Source organism: Physeter macrocephalus, chromosome 11 (assembly GCF_002837175.3).
Source record: "Physeter macrocephalus isolate SW-GA chromosome 11, ASM283717v5, whole genome shotgun sequence".
Lineage (NCBI taxonomy): Eukaryota > Metazoa > Chordata > Mammalia > Artiodactyla > Physeteridae > Physeter > Physeter macrocephalus.
The window spans coordinates 49,382,246-49,402,531 of NC_041224.1; the positions used below are offsets into that span (position 1 = coordinate 49,382,246).

Consider the following 20,286-nt stretch of genomic DNA (forward strand, 5'->3'; position numbering starts at 1 on the left):
CTATAATCTTACTAGGATTGCTGTTGAATTGCCCAGTCCATGAGACAGAAATAGTTTTCTTCTTGCTTTCAACTGATTTCCTGATAAGCGAAATGGTATTTGTTTTAATATTTACATTAGCTTTTCCTAACGGGAACCAAAATATATGGTCATTTTCCCCCCTCTTTTAACTCTTGTTAGTTCTAGTAACTCCAACACAACTAATCAATATAGGGGACCTGAACATTAGAACTGGTGAAAGATTGCTTCCTGGTAGGATACACACCTAATATACAGTAATATAATCAGGAAGTTCTCAATATCCTGATAGTTCTGATGGCACATGGAAAATAATTTCTCTCTCTAGTGCAGAAACTTACCCTATCAGTTTTATCAATCACTTCCCAAATAGTGTGTCTTCTCATGAACATCAGTTTCATGAGAAGTTTTATGAGGGGAAAAAAGTCTTGTATATATTGAATATTTGTTAGGATTGATGATACACAGCAGCTTATTAATAACAGCTCTTAACACATCGTTTAATCCAGAGTTCACAAAACATATTTGACTTTTGGAACCTTTTTTGCATATTAACATCCTATGGAATTATTCTTCCAAGGACCATATTTTGGGAAATTAACTATTATTTCCCATCCTTCTGTGGTTGAGCCTCACCAAACCAGGCATTTTCTCCATCAAACATTCAGAATTATTTCTCTCACGTTTTAGGCCTCGCTATAGCTTTCAGGTAGTTCAATTTCATTCAACTAAAATAAGGGCCCTAGGTAATATGGAATGAGCAGCTTTCAAACTCTGCTGAGGTCTAGCTAATCCTAGGGGGTTGGAAATATCAATGGTAAGATTTTTGCCTTGACTATTAAGCTGGCTATGAAAAATATAATTGGATCAGCTTTATAAATGAATAATGACATTATAGATCTAAAATTGTTACAACTCATGAGAAATTTAGTCTAAGTCATGTTGATTATTGTTAAAATTAAGTAAAAAGCAATTGTTTTATCGCAAAAGCATTAAAATATTAACAAAAAACTCTGTTCACAATTATGCTTCTGCAAATATTTTTGATTTGCCTTTACTGATAAGCAGGCAAAATACTAGGCTTTAAAAATAGCACAGATACAATTTTCTATTTTTCACTTCTAGCATATTTCACGGCACCATAGTCTTCACAACTGTAATCAATTTAAATAGCTGAAATCGTTTTAGCAATTTTGTTTTAATGAGCATATTATGTTTTTAAAATGGCATTCAAGCAACCTGCTTGCAAAAAAAGAGACTGAATTTAGAATTACTGACTACTAAAATTCAGTAAGATAATGAGGACAGCTTTTCATTTTTTCTTTTCAGATTTATTTTCAAAGTGGATAATTACTTTCAGGAACATTTCTTAATTATAGGAAGATGAAGAAGTAGAATTCTTAAAAATTCATATATAATAACCTAATATTTCAGAGACTTTAAAAATGTTATGTATATCACAGTTTTTTAAAAGCCTGGGCTCTGGAGTCAGACTATCTGGATTAAAAGCCTAATTTTATCAATTAGCAAGTTTTATGACCTTGAGTAAGTTACTTAACCTGTCTGAGCCTGTTTCTTCATTTGTAAAATGAGGATAACAGATTAACCTCATAGGCAAATTATGAAGGCTGAATGATAAAATATGTAAAGCACTTGTCTGGCACATGATAATAAATACTCAATAAATGTTAATAATAATAACAACAACACGTATAAAGAAACTCTGGGGATGTTATGTGCATATTATACATTCCTTTTGATAATTATTGTTTGTGGATAATCATTCAGCAAATATTTACTGAGTGTCTTCCACGTACTAGACACTGTGCTAAGCACTGAGGATACCAAGACTGTAAGACACAGTCCTTACTACCAAAAGCTTATTCTTGGGGAAGAAAACCAATTAATCTGGGGATAAGCATACTATATGGTAAGAGCTTTAATAGGGGTTATAAAGCTATTTATAAGGTGCATGACAGCAGAGGACCTTAACATGAGAAGGTATGGCAGACAGGCTGGACTCAGACGTATATTGCTAACCACCTTCTTTTTAGTCTTCTTCTGGTATAGAGGCTAGAAAACAAAATACTACATATCCTAGTTTTCCTTGCAGCTAGAGGCACCCAAGTGACATTACCCTGGAGGTGGAAGTTCCTGAAGTGGGTTTTTGAAACAGAAGTAGTGTACTGAAAACAAAGACAGAGCTTCCCTAGAAGAAAGCCCTTTGACCCTTCCTCCCTTCTTCCTGCCTTAGCATTTGGACAGAAGGCACGGAAGTGCAGCAGCCATCAATGACATGACAGGATAAAAGATGACACAGCAAAAAACAAAGGGCCTAGGATTCCAGTGGCATTACTGAGTTACTGCACCATTCTTGGATGCCTAACTTTGGACTTATTAGATGACACAAACTCTTATTTCTTTAAGCCACCAATAGTTGGGGTTTTCTGTTATCTGCAACTGAATGCATTCCTAATAGATAAAAAGCATTCCGAAAAGGGTTTTTGGGCCAAGTCCAAAAGGACTAGGAGTTATCCAAGTGAAGAAATCTGAGAAGGGCACAGGTGGCAGAGGAAACAGCACCTACAAAGGCCTGAAGGGGGAGGGAGCATAGCGTGTTGATACTGGCAGCTATTCTACAATATGTACCTTCTGGCTTCCAGGCAGCTTTAGCCAGGTGATTCCCAACTTCTCTTGTCTTCCACTGTCTATGTTTGAGGGATTCAATATTCTCCCCTCATTGGTTCCATATGGTAAGCATTCATTCTTAAATGGTAAGTTTTGTGATGATGAACATAAAATGTTATCCCTAACATTTAGACTTCTAGAAACATAAATTTGTGGCAATAAAGTCAATTAGATCCACATTAACAATTTACACATACAACACCTTCAACTGAAGCTGTCATGTGTGCTTACGATGTGCCAGGCACTGTATCTATATTGCAAGCATACTTCCTTTTATTGAGCTTCCTTTTATCACACTTTGCAAATATTGTGTTTACAATTTGAAGGTTTGTGGCATCCCTGCATTGAGGAAATCTATCAGCACCATTTTCCCAATCTTATTTGCTCACTTTGTGTCTTGAGTCACATTTTGGTAATTCTCACAGTATTTCAAAGTTTTCCATCATTATTATTATATCTGTTATGGTGATCTGTGATCAGAGATCTTTGATATTACTACTAAGACTTGCTGAAGGCTCAGATGAGGGTTAGCATTTTTTAGCAATAAAGTACCTTTCAATTAAGGTATGTACAATTTTTTTTAGACATAATGCTATCACACACTTAAAAGACTACAGTATAGTATAAAAATAACTTCTTTTTAAAACATTTTATTTTATATTGGAGTATAGCTGATTAACAATGCTGTGATAGTTTCAGGTACACAGCAAAATGACTCAGCCATACATATACATAAAGATAACTTTTATATGCACTGGGAAACCAAAAAATTTGTATGACTCGTTTTATTGCAATATTCACTTTACTGCAGTGGTCTGGAACTAAACCCTCAGCATCTCTGAAGTATGCCTGAAACAAGTACAGTTGTTATTTCCTTTAATATTCACAGTAACTCAGTGGCTTAGGTACTATTATTATCACCTTTAAAAATATAACTAAAATAGGTTAAAATTGTCCAAAATCAGACAATAATGGCAATAATGGTAGGGGCAAAGATTCAAATTCATGACTGTGTCATTCTATAGCCTCAGCTCTGAGCCATTCTGTTATGCTGCCAGTTTCTCTTAGTTTCTGAAATATTTACCCCACTTTACTTGCTTAAATCCTTCCTGAGTCTATACAATAAAGTTTCAGGTCCCCATCTGTACTCTGGGGATGAGTGGGAGTGGCTTCGGCTGGTTCTCTCTTAACAGGTTAGTGTAGGAGGAAGAGAAATACCTAAGCTGAGAAGAACAGGGGAAAAGAGGAGAATGCCAGGAAAAAAAAAAGTTCTTTCCCTCTACAGGAATGAGACCAGTTTCTGTTCTTATGGGCAAACTGTGAAGTAATTCCAACAAATAAATTCAAATGTTTTATTAAGTATATGGTCTCTAAAAAGGTCTCAACTGAAGGTGGTAACACTTCTTTACATTTTAAATTGCAATATGTTTAAAAATTAAGTTGTTAGATTATACTCATTCATACATTTAACAAATATTTATTGATCATCCTCATGTGCCTTTGGGCATATTTCAATATGTTCCTACACTCAGGAAGCCAAGAACAAATAAAAATGCTGATTATGACTATCAGAGAGGTGACTACATAAAACAAATAAAGGTAAGCACAGGACATTAGGGGACAGAAGATGTATCAGACTCAAACCTGAAAAATCACGGATGGTTTTCCGAGGGGGTGATATCTAAGATGAATCTTAAAATATAACTAGATAGAGGGAAAAAAAAAAAAAAGAGAGGATAGTCTAGACAGTTTCTCAACTTTAACACTACTGACAATTTTGGGCTGATAAAGTGATGTCCTGTGTTTTACAGGATGTTTAAACAGCATACTTGTCCTCTACCCACTCAACTGGTAGCAAAACAAAAATGTCTCCAGATATTGTCAAATGTTTCCTGGGGGGCAAAACTGCAACCAGTTGAGAACCACTGTCTAGATATGCACTATCCAAAAAGGTTGCCACTAGCCACTTGTGGCTATTTAACTTAAAATTAAAATTAAATTAATAAAATTAACAGTTCAGTTTCTCAGTCACACTAGCCACATTTCAAGTGCTTAATACATAGCCACATGTGTCTACTGGCTACCATACTGAATAGTGCATATACAGAACATTTCTACCACCACAGAATGTTCTAATGGCTATTGCTGTTCTAGACTGAGAGAGTATATATTCTCTTTTCTTACTCCACAAATGTTCATTACAGCTTGCTGACAGCCTGTGGAGGGAGTAGAGAAAGATGACATTAAATAAGAAAAGTAAAGCCTGAGTATGAAGAAGGGTCTTCAATGCCTTAAAGACAGAACAATGGGGAACCAGCAAAAGGTCTTAAGAGTGCAAAATACACAGATTCACATTTCATAAAGATGATTGTAATGATACTGTGAAGAATGGAATAAAAGTGGAGAGATGAGAAGCAGAAAAATAGCTGCAGTATTTCCAACAAGTACAATGATCTGGATTAATGTAGTAGCAGTAGGGACAGACAAAAATGGAGCAATTATGAAGACAGAAGTGATAGGACTTGGTGACTGACTAGATGTGAGGCAGGTGAGAAAGAGGATGAAAACAAGAATGACCACCAGGCTTTTAGGTTGGATGAGTGAGTATATTCACTAAGACAATATGGTAGAAAGAATAATGGCCCCCCAAGATGTTCATGTCCTAATCCTTGAATCCCTAGAACCTGTTAATCTGTTTCCTTACATGGTAAAAGAGACTTTCCAGATGTGATTAAATTAAGGACCCTGAGATGGGGAGAGCATCCTGGATTATCTAGTAGGCCTAATGTAATCACAACTGTCCTAGTAAGAGGGAAGTTGAGGGAGATTTGACTACAAAAAAGAGATGTGTCAGAGTGATACAGTGTAAGAAAGACTTGAGCAGCCATTGCTGGCTTTGAAGATGCAGCCACTGAAAGCTATAAAAGGCAAGGAAACAGATTCTCCCCTAGAGCCTCCAAAAGGAACACAGCTCTCCTGACACCTTCATTCTATCTAGGTGAGACCTGTGTCAGACTGCTGACCTGCAGAACTAAAAGATAATAAATGTGTGTTGTTTTAAGCCACTAAATTTATGATAATTTGTTACAGCAGCAATAAGAAACATAGAAATATGTTCAGAATTTGGGGTGTGATACAGTGAGACTGGTTCTGGAAAAGCTCAGTCTGAAGTGCCTATGTGACATCTTAGTAATTGGTCAATTGATAACAGTTTGGCTGTATGGGTCTAGAGCTTAACCTGGGGATGTATAATTATGAATCATCAGTATACTGAGATTAATTGAAACCATCAAAATAGATGAGATGACCATGGGCAAATACAGACAGAATACGGAGGACTTAGGTTGAGGCACAGAGGACCTTGAAGAAACTGGGAAGGAACAGCCTAAGGTGTAACAGGAAAACCAGGATAGTGTGGTATCTAATGAATTAAAAGAATGAGAATGAACTAAACAAGTGAGGGTAAAAGGACGGTCAACAGAGTCAACCGAAAAAGGGTTGTAAAGTTAGGAACTGAGACTGTCCATTATATTTAGCAATGAGAGGTCATGGTATCCTTAATAAACACAAGTTTCAGAGGAGAGACTGAATTCAATCAACACTTTGACTAAGCCTTGACTTTCTTCTTTCAAAAGAAAGGAGGAAGACAGGGTGGTAGCTAAAGAAGGGTTGTGGGTTTCAGGAAGGATTTTTTTTTAGATGGAAAAAAATTAAGCACTGAACTATTAATGGGAAAAGGTCAGTAGAAAATGAGAGCATAAAAGAACAGGTGGAAGAGAATAAATGAATTCAGAGACAGGAAAAGACGGTATCCAGGGCCTAGAAGGCGGAGATCAACCTTCAGATAGGCAGAAAGATATTTCTTCTGTTGGGAGGAAGGGAAGGAAGACATGGTACAGAAGTGAGGAACTACTGAGTTGGGAATACAAAGTGGTTTTAATTTTGTGGGATACCTACACTGCATCTTCCTACTTCCTCAGAGAAGTAGGAGGTGAGATCATCTGCTGACAACAGAAGTGACTTTAGGAACTTTAGCTAAAGAAGCTAAAGTTAAAAAGAGCACATTTGTTGTCCATTTTCTGAAAACAGAGCTGTATATTCTACTGTCATTGGATGGAATGTTTTTAGCGAAAAAAATAAATGAGATGATTCTGTCTGAAGGCAACTTTTGAACTGTGGTATAGGGAGTAGGAACCCAAGCAGTTCAGTTTCTGAGATCAGTGTCTGAGAAGGCAAAGTACCAAAAGGAAGGAAGACACAAAAATACCTTCAAAATCTATACAAATCCCTACGTAGATTTGGAATCTACTGCTGAGTATTAAACTATATATGGGTAGAGGAAAACTCCATGAGGCTGGGAAAAGAACTACCAGGGAACTGTAACTGACTGTGACATGTTCAAATTCCAATCAGACAGCACTGAGAGATCTCAGTCAACACCCAAGGAATGCAGTACAGACACTAGAGTGGTAACATTCTAGTATAAAAGCTGAACTAACTCTAAAGTTCAGCTATTCTAGACTTGCCACAACACAGCTTAAACACAGTCTCAGAAGGATCAAACTAATCTGCAAGTAGTTTAGCTGCCAGCCAAAGAAAACTGCAATACATTTTAAAGAAAGAGAACAAAATCTAGACATTCTAAATAAATACTAAACTAAAAATTACTAGATATGGAAAGAAGCAGAAAAACAAGATCCCATATTTGCAACAAAAACTCAGTAAATAAAAAGAGACTTAGAGACAATATAACTAGCAAACAAGGACTTTAAATAGCTATTATAAACATGCCCAAGGATATAACAAGGAAAGAAACGGAGGATATATATTAAAAAAATAACCAAGCGAAATTTCTAGAACTTAAAAAATACAAAGTCTAAAATGGGTAATTCACCGAATAGAATTATAGCAGATTAGACACTTTAAGAAGATTAAGGAATGTGATAATAATAATAATAAAGAAATATAAACTATCCAAAATGAAGCAAAAAGAGAAAAAAATAAACATAGCCTTAGTGTCCTGTGGAAAATTACTGAGGAATGCAATGTAAGCATAGTTTGAGTCCCAGGATGGAAGGGGGCAAAGAAGAGTATTTGAACGGCTGGAAATTTTTGAAAGTTGATGAAAAATTATAAGCCCACAGGTTTGAGGAAGCTCAGTAAACCACAAGCAGGACAAAAACAAAGAAAACCATACTAAGGTTATAAAATTGCTGAAAACCACTAATAAATAATCTTAAAGGAAGCCAGAGGAAAAAAGAACACATTACACACAGGAAAACAAGTTAAGAATGACAACAAACTTCTCAGTGGAGTCTATGCAAGTCAAAAGAAAACGGACCTACATTGCAAAAATGCTGAAAGAAAAAATATCTAGGATCCTATACCCAGTGAAAGTACCCCTTGTAAATGAAGGGAAATTAAAGACCTTTTTCAGATAAGCTAAAACTGAGAGAATTAATCAACAGTAGACCTACACTACAAGAAGATAAATAGCAAAATGGTATACATACATTCAACCAATCACAAGACAAAACTTGTCAAACTGGTTAAGAAAGAGACAAGCATATGATGTCAACAACAACAACAACAAAACACTTTAACTACAAAGACCCAGATTGCTTAGAAGTAAAAGGACGAAAAAAGATATGCCACACAAACACTAATTATAAGAAAGATGGGGCTTCCCTGGTGGCGCAGTGGTTGAGAGTCCGCCTGCCAATGCAGGGGAGGCGGGTTTGTGCCCTGGTCCGGGAGGGTCCTTCATGCCGCAGAGCGGCTGGGCCCGTAGGCCATGGCCGCTGAGCCTGCGCGTCCGGAGCCTGTGCTCCGCGGCGGGAGAGGCCACAACAGTGAGAGGCCCGCATAACGCAAAAAAAAAAAAAAAAAGAAGAAGAAGAAAGATGGAGGGTCTATGGTGATATCAGACAAAGCAAACTTGAAAGCAACAAATGATACCAGAGTTAAAAATAGAAATATCATAATAATAAAAGAATCAATTCATGAAGAATACATAAAAATCCTAAAAATTTATGCTCCTATTAACAGCTTCAATACATGAAGCAAAACCTGACAAGATCAGGGAAAAAAAATTCACAATCACAAATACGAGATTTTAGGCATCCCTCTCAATAACTGAAATAAGTAAAAAAAAAAAAAAAAAATCAGTAAGGATAAATATGTCTTGAAAAACAATAACCAACTGATATATACATACATCAGTTTATATATCTATATCTATCTATCTATCTATCTATAGAAGAGAGAGAGAGAGAGAGCATGCAGTCCATCCAATAACACTAGAATATACATTCTTTTCAAGTACGTATGAAACATTCACGAAGATATACCATAAACAAGATTCAATAAACACTCAACTATTTGGAAACTGATCAGCCTATATCTAAGTGTTCCATGGGTACAGGAATAAATCAGAATGGAAAATAGGCAAAAAATTTAATTGAAAGATAATGAAAACACAACATAATTTATGGAATGTAGCTAAACCAGTGCTTAGAGGATAATTTGTAGCATTAAATGCTTACAATGAAAAGAAGAAAATGTTTAAAATTTCCTTATTGAGGGGCTAGAAAACTAAGGGTAAATTAAAGCCAAGTAAAGCAGAAGAAAAAAAAAATAACACATATTAGAGGAGAAAGAAACAAAATGGAAAACTGACAATCAAGAAAGAAAATAAATGAAGCCAAAAGTTTATTTACAAAGTAACAAAATTATTTAATATAACTAATTTTATTTATAAAATTTTTAAAACTAGCTAATCAAGAAAAAAGAAGATACAAATGGCCATTATCAGAAATGAAAGGAAACTGCTACAAATCCTACAGATAGTAAAAGATGATAAGGGAATGTTACGAACATTACACTAACAAATTCACTAACATAGGAAACATGAACAAATTCCTTGAAAGACACAAACACCAAAACTGCATGAAGAAAAATTTTAAGAATTTAATAACCTTATAATAATTTAAAAAACTGATTTCGTAACTAAAACCTTTTCCACAGATAGTTTCACTAGTGACCTCTACCATAAACATTTAAAGAAGAGGGAATTCCCTGGCAGTCCAGTGGTTAGGACTTTGAGCTCTCACTGCCGAGGGTCCAGGTAAGGGCCTGGGTTCAATCCCTGGTCGGGGAACTAAGATCTCACAATCTCACAAGCCATGCAGTGTGGCAAAAAAAACAAAACAAAACAAAACAACAAACCACCAAACATTTAAAGAAGAAATAATATTAATTTTTAAAAAATCCCTTTAGGGCTTCCCTGGTGGCGCAGTGGTTGCGCGTCCGCCTGCCGATGCAGGGGAACTGGGCTCGCGCCCCGGTCTGGGAGGATCCCACGTGCCGCGGAGCGGCTGGGCCCGTGAGCCATGGCCGCTGAGCCTGTGCGTCCGGAGCCTGTGCTTCGCAATGGGAGAGGCCACAACAGAGGGAGGCCCGCACACCACAAAAAAAAAAAAAAAAATCCCTTAAAAAATAAAGGAAAAACACTTCCAAACTCATTTCATGAGCCAACATTACCCAGAGAGCAAAAACAAAAAGACATTATAAGAAAACAGCAGATCAAAAGTCCTGATTAACACAGACAATAGTCTTAAAAAAAACAGCAAATCCAATGTAGCAATATATAACAGTATAACACAACATATGGAAATATATGCACCATATGGAGTTTACCAGGGGAATGCAAAGATGGTTGATTTTGGAAACTCCATCAGTGTAATTCACCTTGTTAACAGAATCATGTAGAAGTACCATGTGATTATTTCAGTAAGTGCAGAAAAATCATTTGATAAAATCCAACATGTATTTTTGATAAAAATCCTCTTAGCAAAATAGGAACAGAAGGGAACATGTTCAACTTGAAAAGAGAATTCATAAAAAAGCTAATGCTAACATCACATTGTAAGGTGAATGAATAAACGGCTTTCTCCTAAGACTGAGAACAAGGGAAGGAAATCCAATTCTCACCATTTCTATTCAACATTGAACTGAAGGTCCTAGCTGTGAATAAAGTGAGAAAAATGAATAAATAGACATTTAGACTGAAATGGAATTAAACTTTTCTTTATTCATGGATAATATGATTGATTTAGTAGAAAATCCAAAAAACTCTACATCTCATATGAGAATTTAGTAAGTCTGCATACTCACAAGGTCAATCTAAATATTAGCAACAAAACATTGGATAACAAATACTTTTTAATTCTGTTTGTGATAACATCCAAAATCTTAAAATATCTAGGAATAATTTAAGCAAAATATATATAAAACCTATACACAGAAAACTAGAAAACACTGCTGAGAGAAATTATAGAAGAATCCACTAATATGGAGATATACTATGCTTATGGATTAGAAAACGTGTCATTAGGATGTCCACTGGCCCCAAATCTATCAATAAATTCACTGTAATCACAAACAAATCCCAGTAGACTTTTTTGTTGAAAGAAATTGACAAGGTTATTCTGAAATTTATATGGAAATGCCAAAACCAATTTGAATTATCACACTACCTGATGTCAAACTTTTGACAAAGCTACTGTAAACAAGACAGTGTGGTGATGTCATAAAGAAAGAGACAGCAATTGATGGAAAAAAGAGACTCTAGCCAAAGACCCACGCATAATGGTTTTTGATATAGCAGGTGATTGGGGAAGGGTAGACTTTTCAATAAGTGATGCTGGAACAACTGGATATCTATCCATATGGTAAAAAATAAACACTGCAGTTCACCTTATACCAAACAGAAAATTTAAATCAAAATGGTTCACAGACCTAATAGAAAAAGCTAAAACTATAAAACTTCTTGAAGAAAACATGATAAAATCTATGTGAGAAAGCTGAGCTATCTAGAACAAATGGAATGAATAGCCAGCAAATCCTCTCCTCAAAATAACTCTAAAATGATGAAAAATTGTCAAAAAGAATGATTTTAGGGCTTTGGAAACTGTGAAAGGCAACAAACTGAGAAGTCTTTGGTCTTTAAAAACTGCTGAACTTCAGGTATTAACTGTGAGTCTGTTTTACTCTTGCTTGGGGGCTTCTCCTATGACCTATCCCACATGGATGAGGCTGACTGTGTTTAAACATAAAAAGGAAAACATGATGACAAGGAATGAAATAATAGGGAATCTTAATAAAAATAGAGAAACTAGAACACAGGGAAAAATAATAAGAAAGAAAGAAACAAAGCCCCAGAGACTAGAGTGATAAAATCAATCATTTCAACAGCTGTGTAATGGCAGCTTCCTATGGAGAGGGGAATCCAAGGGACAGAAAAAGTATTTGAAGAAATAATGGCTGAAAACTTCCCAAATCAGATTAATCTACACATGCAAACTCAGCAAATCCAAAGTAGGATAAACACAAAGTGATCCACACCTACATATATAGTCACACTGTTGAAAGCAAGAGTAGGTGGGTGAGTGAACAAACAGTGAATGAATTTATGAATGAATCTTGATAGCAATAAGAGAAAAACAACTCAGCATGTACCAGAAAACAACATGATTAATGACTGACTTCTTATCAGAAACAATGAAGGCCAAAGGCAGTGGAATGACATATTCAAAGAGATGAAATTTAAAAAAAAACAAAACCCTGTTAATTAAGAATTCTATCTCCAGGAAAACTATCCTTCAAAACTGAAAGTAAAATAAAGACATTCAGAGATAAATCCTGATCAAGCGAATTCATTATGAGCAAACCTACCTTGTAAGAAATACTAAAGGAAATCCTTTAGACCAAAAGAAATTACCCTTAATTCCTCTTTGTTTCTCCCTTCACAGTCAATACATCAGCAAGCAAGGCCTACTGGGTTTATATTGAAAATATGTCTGAATTCATCTATTTTTTTCCCCCATCTTCCACTGCCATCATCTGAGCAAGAGCCTTATATTCTCATTTGGACTTTTCCAATAGCCTAACTGGCTTTCCGGCTTCTACTCTTGTCTGCCTACAAACCCATTTTCCAACAACAGCTAAGGTATTCAAAAACAAAAACAAACAAAAAAACTAGATCATACTATTTTCTTACTTAAAACCTTTTAATTGGCTTTCCATTCACTTGAAAGAAAATACATACTATTTGCCATAGCTAAATAAGCCCTATCTAGACTTTTCTCCTATCATCCTCTCCTCCTTTCATAAGTTCCAGCATACTGGGTTCTTTGTATTCTTCAAACATCCCAGACTCATTTCTGCTTCAGAATTTTTGTACTTTCTGTTCCCTCTGCCTAGTATGTGTCACTGGCAGATCTTCACACAAGACTGGCTTCCTATTATTCAGGTCTTCTCTCAAATGTCATTTCCTCAGAGACTTTTACTAATCACCCAATCTGAGGTTATCCTACCCACCATCAGTTGTCTCCTTTTGCCTTTAAAAATTTTGTAATAGTATTTATTGTTATCTGAAGTTATAATGTTTATTTATTTTACCATTCATTTAATGTCTACTTCACTCAATAAAATGTAAGATTCATGAAGACAGAGCTCTTACTATATTGTTAATCAAATACATATAACTTTAAAACTTATGCTAAAATATAAACACTTCTGAACTCTTAAAAGATTAAAAAAACCCTTTTTGTTCTTATTTAGTATTTTATAAATGCCATACTTAATAAATTATACTAGTCTTCTGTCTCAATTTTCTCAATGAACAGAAAAAATTGAATAATCCTCCAACATTATCTCAGATACTGAAAAAAAAGGGCAGGAGGTCTTAGATAGCAACTGTATCTGTCTTGTTTACCACTGTATTCTGACACTCAGACAGGGTCTAGCACAGAGTAATTATGCAATAGTTACTGAGTGATAGATATAAACAATGAGACTCCAGAGATGGAAGATTCAGAAAATGCTCTGGGGGGTGGGGGTAAGGTCACCCCTCCATCCCCAATCACCACCTCCCTAGATCTTAAGAGCACTATTAAATCTATTTTAACAGACTGAATTTCTTGCGGGCAAGGCAACATGTCCTTTTAATGTTGTATCCCTTATATCTAGCATGGGCTCAATAATTATTTTTTGAAGTAAACGCAAGGGCATCAGTTTCTTCATTTGTAAAAGAGAAGTAACAAGATTATCTACTTCAGAGTGTTACTGTGGGAAAAAAAAAGATAATAAAGGTAAGTGAAAAAAAGGGGAAAACATCCCCACAAAGTCCTCTTTCTTAACTATTAGGTTAGAAAGGCACAGTTGAACTGATAAAATTACCTGTTCTCCTATGAAGTACTGTTATCTACTCACCTACCTAGAAACTAATAATAATATCATAAGCTAATAAGATCACATACTATTTCAGCACCAGACACTACAGACACTTACTCCCTAACAAAAAAATGTTAGCTTATAGTGAAGACCTGAACCTGAATAAGAAAGTTCTGATATCACAAATACAGAAAGAGGACTAACTACAGTGACATTCTGGGGAATCTAACAGTGCAGAATCACTGAATATTCTAGAGCCTAGGGAACATTCCATTAATAAACACTTCCATGAAAGAAGTCAGTACTATTCCAGTAGTCTCAGTAGCTGCATACTTCTTCCCTCATATGTTTAAGAGAAGATCTAAGGAACTAAAAACACAATCTAAATTTAAACTATTTTTGTGGCTTTAACGCCTGAAGGCCAGCAATCCAAACATAAAAAGCACATTACAGCAACAAAAACCAACCCATAAAGTATTTTAAAAAGCTATCATTTAAACAAATTCTTATAGTCTGTAAGTCAAACCTGAATGTAAACTATTATTGTGGCTTTAATTCCTGAAGTCTAGCAACCCAAATACAAAAAATACACTATCACAACAAAACTTAACCCATCAAATATCTTGAATTTTTTTCTTTAACAAATCCTTTAAGAGTTATTAGAACAGAAAAATAAACATTCACTTTATTAAAAGAAGTGATCTTTAGTAAAAGCCAGTAATTTTCAAAATCATGCAATTACCTCAGATTATGATTTCATTACTGATGAGATATAGGAAAGTATCTAGACAGCACATAGCCAGTTCACCCCAGGGTTGTAATTAAATGTCAAATTTTATTCACTAAAATTGAGTTACACTTAAAATAAATATTTACTCAAAAATGTTGTATTTTATATAGTGGGAAAAGCCTTATAACAAAAGAACTTTAAGATTAGTTATTTTACTTACCAAAATGCAGTCCACTTTAGATTGTATAGTTTTGCTAAAAGAAAAAGAAAGTTAAGTTAATAAGACTGATAAATTTATTAAATGTTCGAAGTATTTTCAAACCGACAAGGTAATTCGTTATCTGTACTATGAAAAAAATAAGCAAAATTTCTTAAGATTAGGCATCATAACCTAAAACTGCATGTTTCACAAAGCAAAACAAAAATCTATTTCCCACTCATTGTACTAAATTTAATCCTAAAGCATGATCAGGGTATTTTCTGAGTTCACTGCTACAGTCACTCTATTGTTGATATGCTCTGTCTTTGTAAAAGATGGGTTTTTTTTGTTTTTTTTTTTTGCAGTACGTGGGCCTCTCACTGTTGTGGCCTCTCCCGTTGCAGAGCACAGGCTCCAGACGCGCAGGCTCTGCAGCCATGGCTCACGGGCCCAGCCGCTCTGCGGTGTGTGGGATCTTCCCGGATCGGGGCACGAACCCGTGTCCCCTGCATCGGCAGGCAGACTCTCAACCACTGCGCCACCAGGGAAGCCCGTAAAAGATGTTTTTGTACAAAGTTTGTTTCTAGTGATACATAAAAGTGCAGATGTATTATTACACATAGAAATAGAACACAGAGTTTACAATGAATTATGATTTTTACTGTATGCCTGCCACTCTGGACAATGATTTGTTTAGCATTTAAAAGCCATAATGGTGTAACATTATCTGTATTTCTAAAGACTTATTACAAAGTAGATTCTCTCGAGGACTTCCCTGGCAGTCCAGTGGTTAAGACTCCTCGTTTCCACTGCAGGGGGCATGGGTTCCATCCCTGGTTGCGGAACTAAGAGCCTGAATGCCCCGTGGCACGGCCAAAAAATTAAAAAAATTAAAAAAAAGTAGATTCTCTTCCCCTCCTCTCTTTCTCCCCCCTCTCATGTACACACACACACACACACACACACACACATAATCCATAGACATAAAAGTAATAATAAAGATTAGCTAATACGGTAATAAGTTGGAGAGAAAGACTATATTTAGAAATAAATAACACAAAAAGCCACTATATAAAAATTTAACTGAACTACTGAATGTAAGTGAACAATTAATATATAATACTAATGAAGCCGGTATAAAATAACTGAACTATAATTTGGATTTTAACACATCAAAGTGCAAATGCAATGAAATCATGCAAAAGTTCAAAGATAGTTTATATACTAATTTGAATAGATGTTACAAACCAAATTATTTTCCATCAAAGGTTCTAGAGCCAAATAAATGCAAAAAAAAAAGTGGTTATTTACCTTTGTAGATAGCTATACAGTTAATCTATAGAGTAAGTAAAAATAAGTATTTAAATCACAATTCAGTTAATTCAATCAGTAACCTCAAAGCTTTACACCTGTACTTGAATTTCAAATTTCATTATTTAAAGAACAAAGCATGACTGGATTAAGCTCAACTGCAAAATTCACAATGACTAAAAGGAAAAGTAAGTGATACCTCTAGGTGAGAGGAACTGAAATGCCCTCCTTACCACCCCATGGAAGATCTTTAGACGTTTAAAATCTTTGGAGATTGTGTGTATAGCTTCTCACTCATTAGCAGCTAAAGTGTGCTGTTCTTCCCTCTTCTTAATAACTCCCACAGTTTCCCTGAGATAAGAAGGTAATCTACAGATTAAGAATTGATGCTAAAAAGTAATATATCAAAAATACAACCAGGACTTCCCTGGTGGTCCAGTGGTTAAGAATCTGCCTTCCAATGCAGGGACTCGGGTTCGATCCCTGGTCGGGGAACTAAGATCTCACATGTCACGGGGCAACTAAGCCCACGTGCTGCAACTACTGAGCCTGCATGCCCCAACTAGATAGAAGCCCGCATGCCACAACTAGAGAAAAGACTGAGCCCACGTGCCACAACTAGAGACAAGTCTGAGTGCTACAACTAGAAAGAAGCCCACACGCCGATCCTGTGTGCGGCAAATAAGACCCGACACAGCCAAAAAAAAAAAAAAACAACCATTTCTCACCACCTTGGTCTAAACCATTATCATTTCTTTTCAAAATTGTTATAATAACCTTCTATCTGGTGATCCTGTGTGCGGCAAATAAGACCCGACACAGCCAAAAAAAAAAAAAAAACAACCATTTCTCACCACCTTGGTCTAAACCATTATCATTTCTTTTCAAAATTGTTATAATAACCTTCTATCTGGTCTCCCTGCTTCTATCTTTACATCCCCACCACCAACCTTGTGGGCTATTCTCAACCAAGTGGCCAGAGTGATACCGTCCACCACATTAGTCCTATGCTCCAAGGTCCTTATGACGGCCAACAAAGCCCTGTATGATCCAGCCGTCTGCTATCTTTCTAATCTCATCTCATATTAGTCTACTCCTCATTCATTCAGCTCCTGCCACGCTGTCCTCCATGCTGCTTCTCAAGGCAGGAGTAGGGCCTTGCACTGGCTTTTTTGGTCAGCATCTAAGAATCTTCTCCCATATAACTTATCTGTTCACTTTCCTCATGACTTTGTTCAATATTATCTTTCACAGACACTTCTTGCCCGACTACTTCCTCATGTAAAATACTCTCCACCATGCTCTACCCCTCTTATTCTGTTTTAAATTTCATTACTGCACTTACCACCATTTTATATTTTTATTAATTTATTTGTTTACTGGCTATCTTCCTTGTCTAGAATTTAAACTCTATGACAGCAGGATTCATCTATGTTGCTCACTGCTGTATTATCATTTGGCATATGTTAGATGTTCAATAAAATCTGTTGAATAAATGAATGACAAACATTTAGTCCCCCATATAAAGACAACTCTTTGGGACCACTTAAGAAAGCGTTTTTAGAGAAATTAATATGAACTTGAAAATTTTATTATTTTAAAAACAATAGATCTAAATATATTCCCCTTCTCGAGAAACTGACTGTTCTACAGGATATCTAAAGAGGATGACTGTAACTTCCTATCACAAACAAACAACTTGGTAAATCTCTGCAAAGAACATGTAAAAGACAGCCTTTTAAAGAATAAGCTTATAAAGTAAAATGGGAACACATCTAAATCTAGCCCTTCATACTTAACACAAACATGATAGAGGGATATAGAAGACATTTAAGTCCCCTTTGTTCTTCTGTCCAGTCTCACACCCACCCCTACCTTCCCAAACACAATCATCATTAATCTGATGTATAACCTTCCCAGGTGGTATTTCAATACCTGTATTAGATCTACAAGCAACATACACTATTGCTCCATGAAGCTTTTAAGTGTTTATATAAATGCCATTACATTGTATATATTCTGCAAAAGTCCTTTTCACTCAACCCTGTTTTTGAGATCTTTCCATGTTGACACACTTAGATGAAGTCCATTTATTTCAACTGCTCAAAGTATTCCATTGAATGAATTATCAAATTTATTCATCCATTCCTCTACTGAAAGCCAATTATGTACTTTTCAGTTTTTCTACAAACAATGCTGCAATAACATCTTTGTACATGTCTCACAATCAAAAATTTCTCAGTTATAAGTCTAAAAGTTGATTTTCTAGGATTCATGGATATATCTTTTCAGTTTTATTATGTATTACAGAATTCCTCTCGCAAGCACTTGTATACATTCATACTTCCATCAGCAGTATATGTAGTCCCTATTTTCCTGTCAACTTCGGCAAAAAAAATGTATATACATATGCCATTTATATATGATACATATATTATGTTGACATATATTAAAAACTTACCATTCTAATGGGTATGAAAAACTCTTTGTCATTATCCCCATTACTAGCATTGTTGTATACCTTTTCACCTGCTTCTTGACTACAATGGGTTCTCCTCTATAAACTGTTGGTTCTTGGCTTTTGCCCATTTTTAAGTGGAGTTGATGATTTCTTATTAAATTGGAGTAGTTCTTAATATATTCTGGATACTAATCTTTTGCTTGTTACATATACTTATCTTAAGTTTGTTAGTGGTACATTTTTTTTTTTTTTTTTTACGGTACGCTGGCCTCTCACTGTTGTGGCCTCTCCTGTTGCGGAGCACAGGCTCCAGACGCGCAGGCTCAGCGGCCATGGGTCATGGGCCCAGCCACTCCGTGGGATGTGGGATCTTCCCGGACCGGGGCACGAACCCGTGTCCCCTGCATCGGCAGGCGGACTCCCAACCACTGCGCCACCAGGGAAGCCCCAGTGGTACATTTTAATAACTTACTAAAGTTTAAATTTTTGACTTAGTAAAATTTATTAATTTTTTTCCTTTATGACCTGTGTTTTTTGTCATAAGAAGCACGAACCCGTGTCCCCTGCATCGGCAGGCGGACTCCCAACCACTGCGCCACCAGGGAAGCCCCAGTGGTACATTTTAATAACTTACTAAAGTTTAAATTTTTGACTTAGTAAAATTTATTAATTTTTTTCCTTTATGACCTGTGTTTTTTGTCATAAGAAATCCTATCTAGCTAAGGTTTTAAAGACATTCTGTATTTCATTCTAAAATTTATGAAGTTAGCTTTTTTGTTTTTGATCTTTATTTTAATCAGAATTTATTCTTGTTTGGTATTTGGCAAACCAATTGTTCTCTATTTTATTATGTCAAGTTTACATATATGTTTGAATCTGTTTCCAGCTTTTTTTCAGTTTTATTATTAATCTACTTGTCTATACTTAAGCCAACACCACACTTTGAATTTGTATGACACTCCTCAACCATTTTCGGAACAGCCTTGAGAATTCTTGGACCTCTAATTTCCAGGTGAGCTTTTTGTTTTTCCAACTCAACAAAAGTCCTAAGAGTTTTATTGAACTGCACTGATGTTATAGATTGAACCGGAGGAGTTGACTGATAATTTGAATTTATTCTTGTCTGTCCTGTAAAAATGTCATGTAATTTTCTCTATATCTCTTTTTATAGAGTACTAGGTAGCTTGTAGATGGTATTGTAAACTGTACCTCTTTTTTCTTAATATGTTTTCTAATTGGCTTTTGCTAATGTGCATGCTGATGTGCAGAAAAACTATTGGTATTCTATGCTGACCTTATATCCAGCAGCCTTCCTGAACTCTTATCTGTTCTAATAGTATGTAGGTTCTCTTGCTGATAATAATTTCACTTACAATTAATGTAAATATTTTTCTTCCTTTCCAATCTTTAGGCCTCTCCCCACCCCCATCCCCCACTTCTTATCTAATTACTTTGGCTAAAATCTCTCATCTAAAGGTGAAGAGTAGCATGATAGCAGACATCCTTGTTGTTTCCAAATTTTGTTTCAAAAGTTTAACATAATGTATCGTAATATTCCATTTAGTGGATGTTTTACAATTTCCTAAAATATTCTTTGAATAATGGATGTTTTGACTGAACTAAAATAAAATAATGCTGCAAAAT

The 20,286-nt window shown here is 35.6% G+C and overlaps 1 protein-coding gene across 5 annotated transcripts in view; it reads right to left on the minus strand.

Annotated features, from left to right (window-relative positions):
* The window catches only part of RFX7 (regulatory factor X7), a 157,868-nt gene that overhangs the window by 87,482 nt on the left and 50,100 nt on the right, over nt 1-20,286 (minus strand). For 4 of the 5 annotated variants that reach the window (XM_055087969.1, XM_024128749.3, XM_024128748.3 and 1 more), the window contains exon 3: nt 14,892-14,925. In XM_055087969.1, the coding sequence (XP_054943944.1) occupies nt 14,892-14,925 (34 nt within the window). Of the gene's footprint in view, nt 1-10,698; nt 10,732-14,891; nt 14,926-20,286 lie in introns of those variants that run through there. The other variant, XM_028496314.2, reaches the window with a different exon arrangement.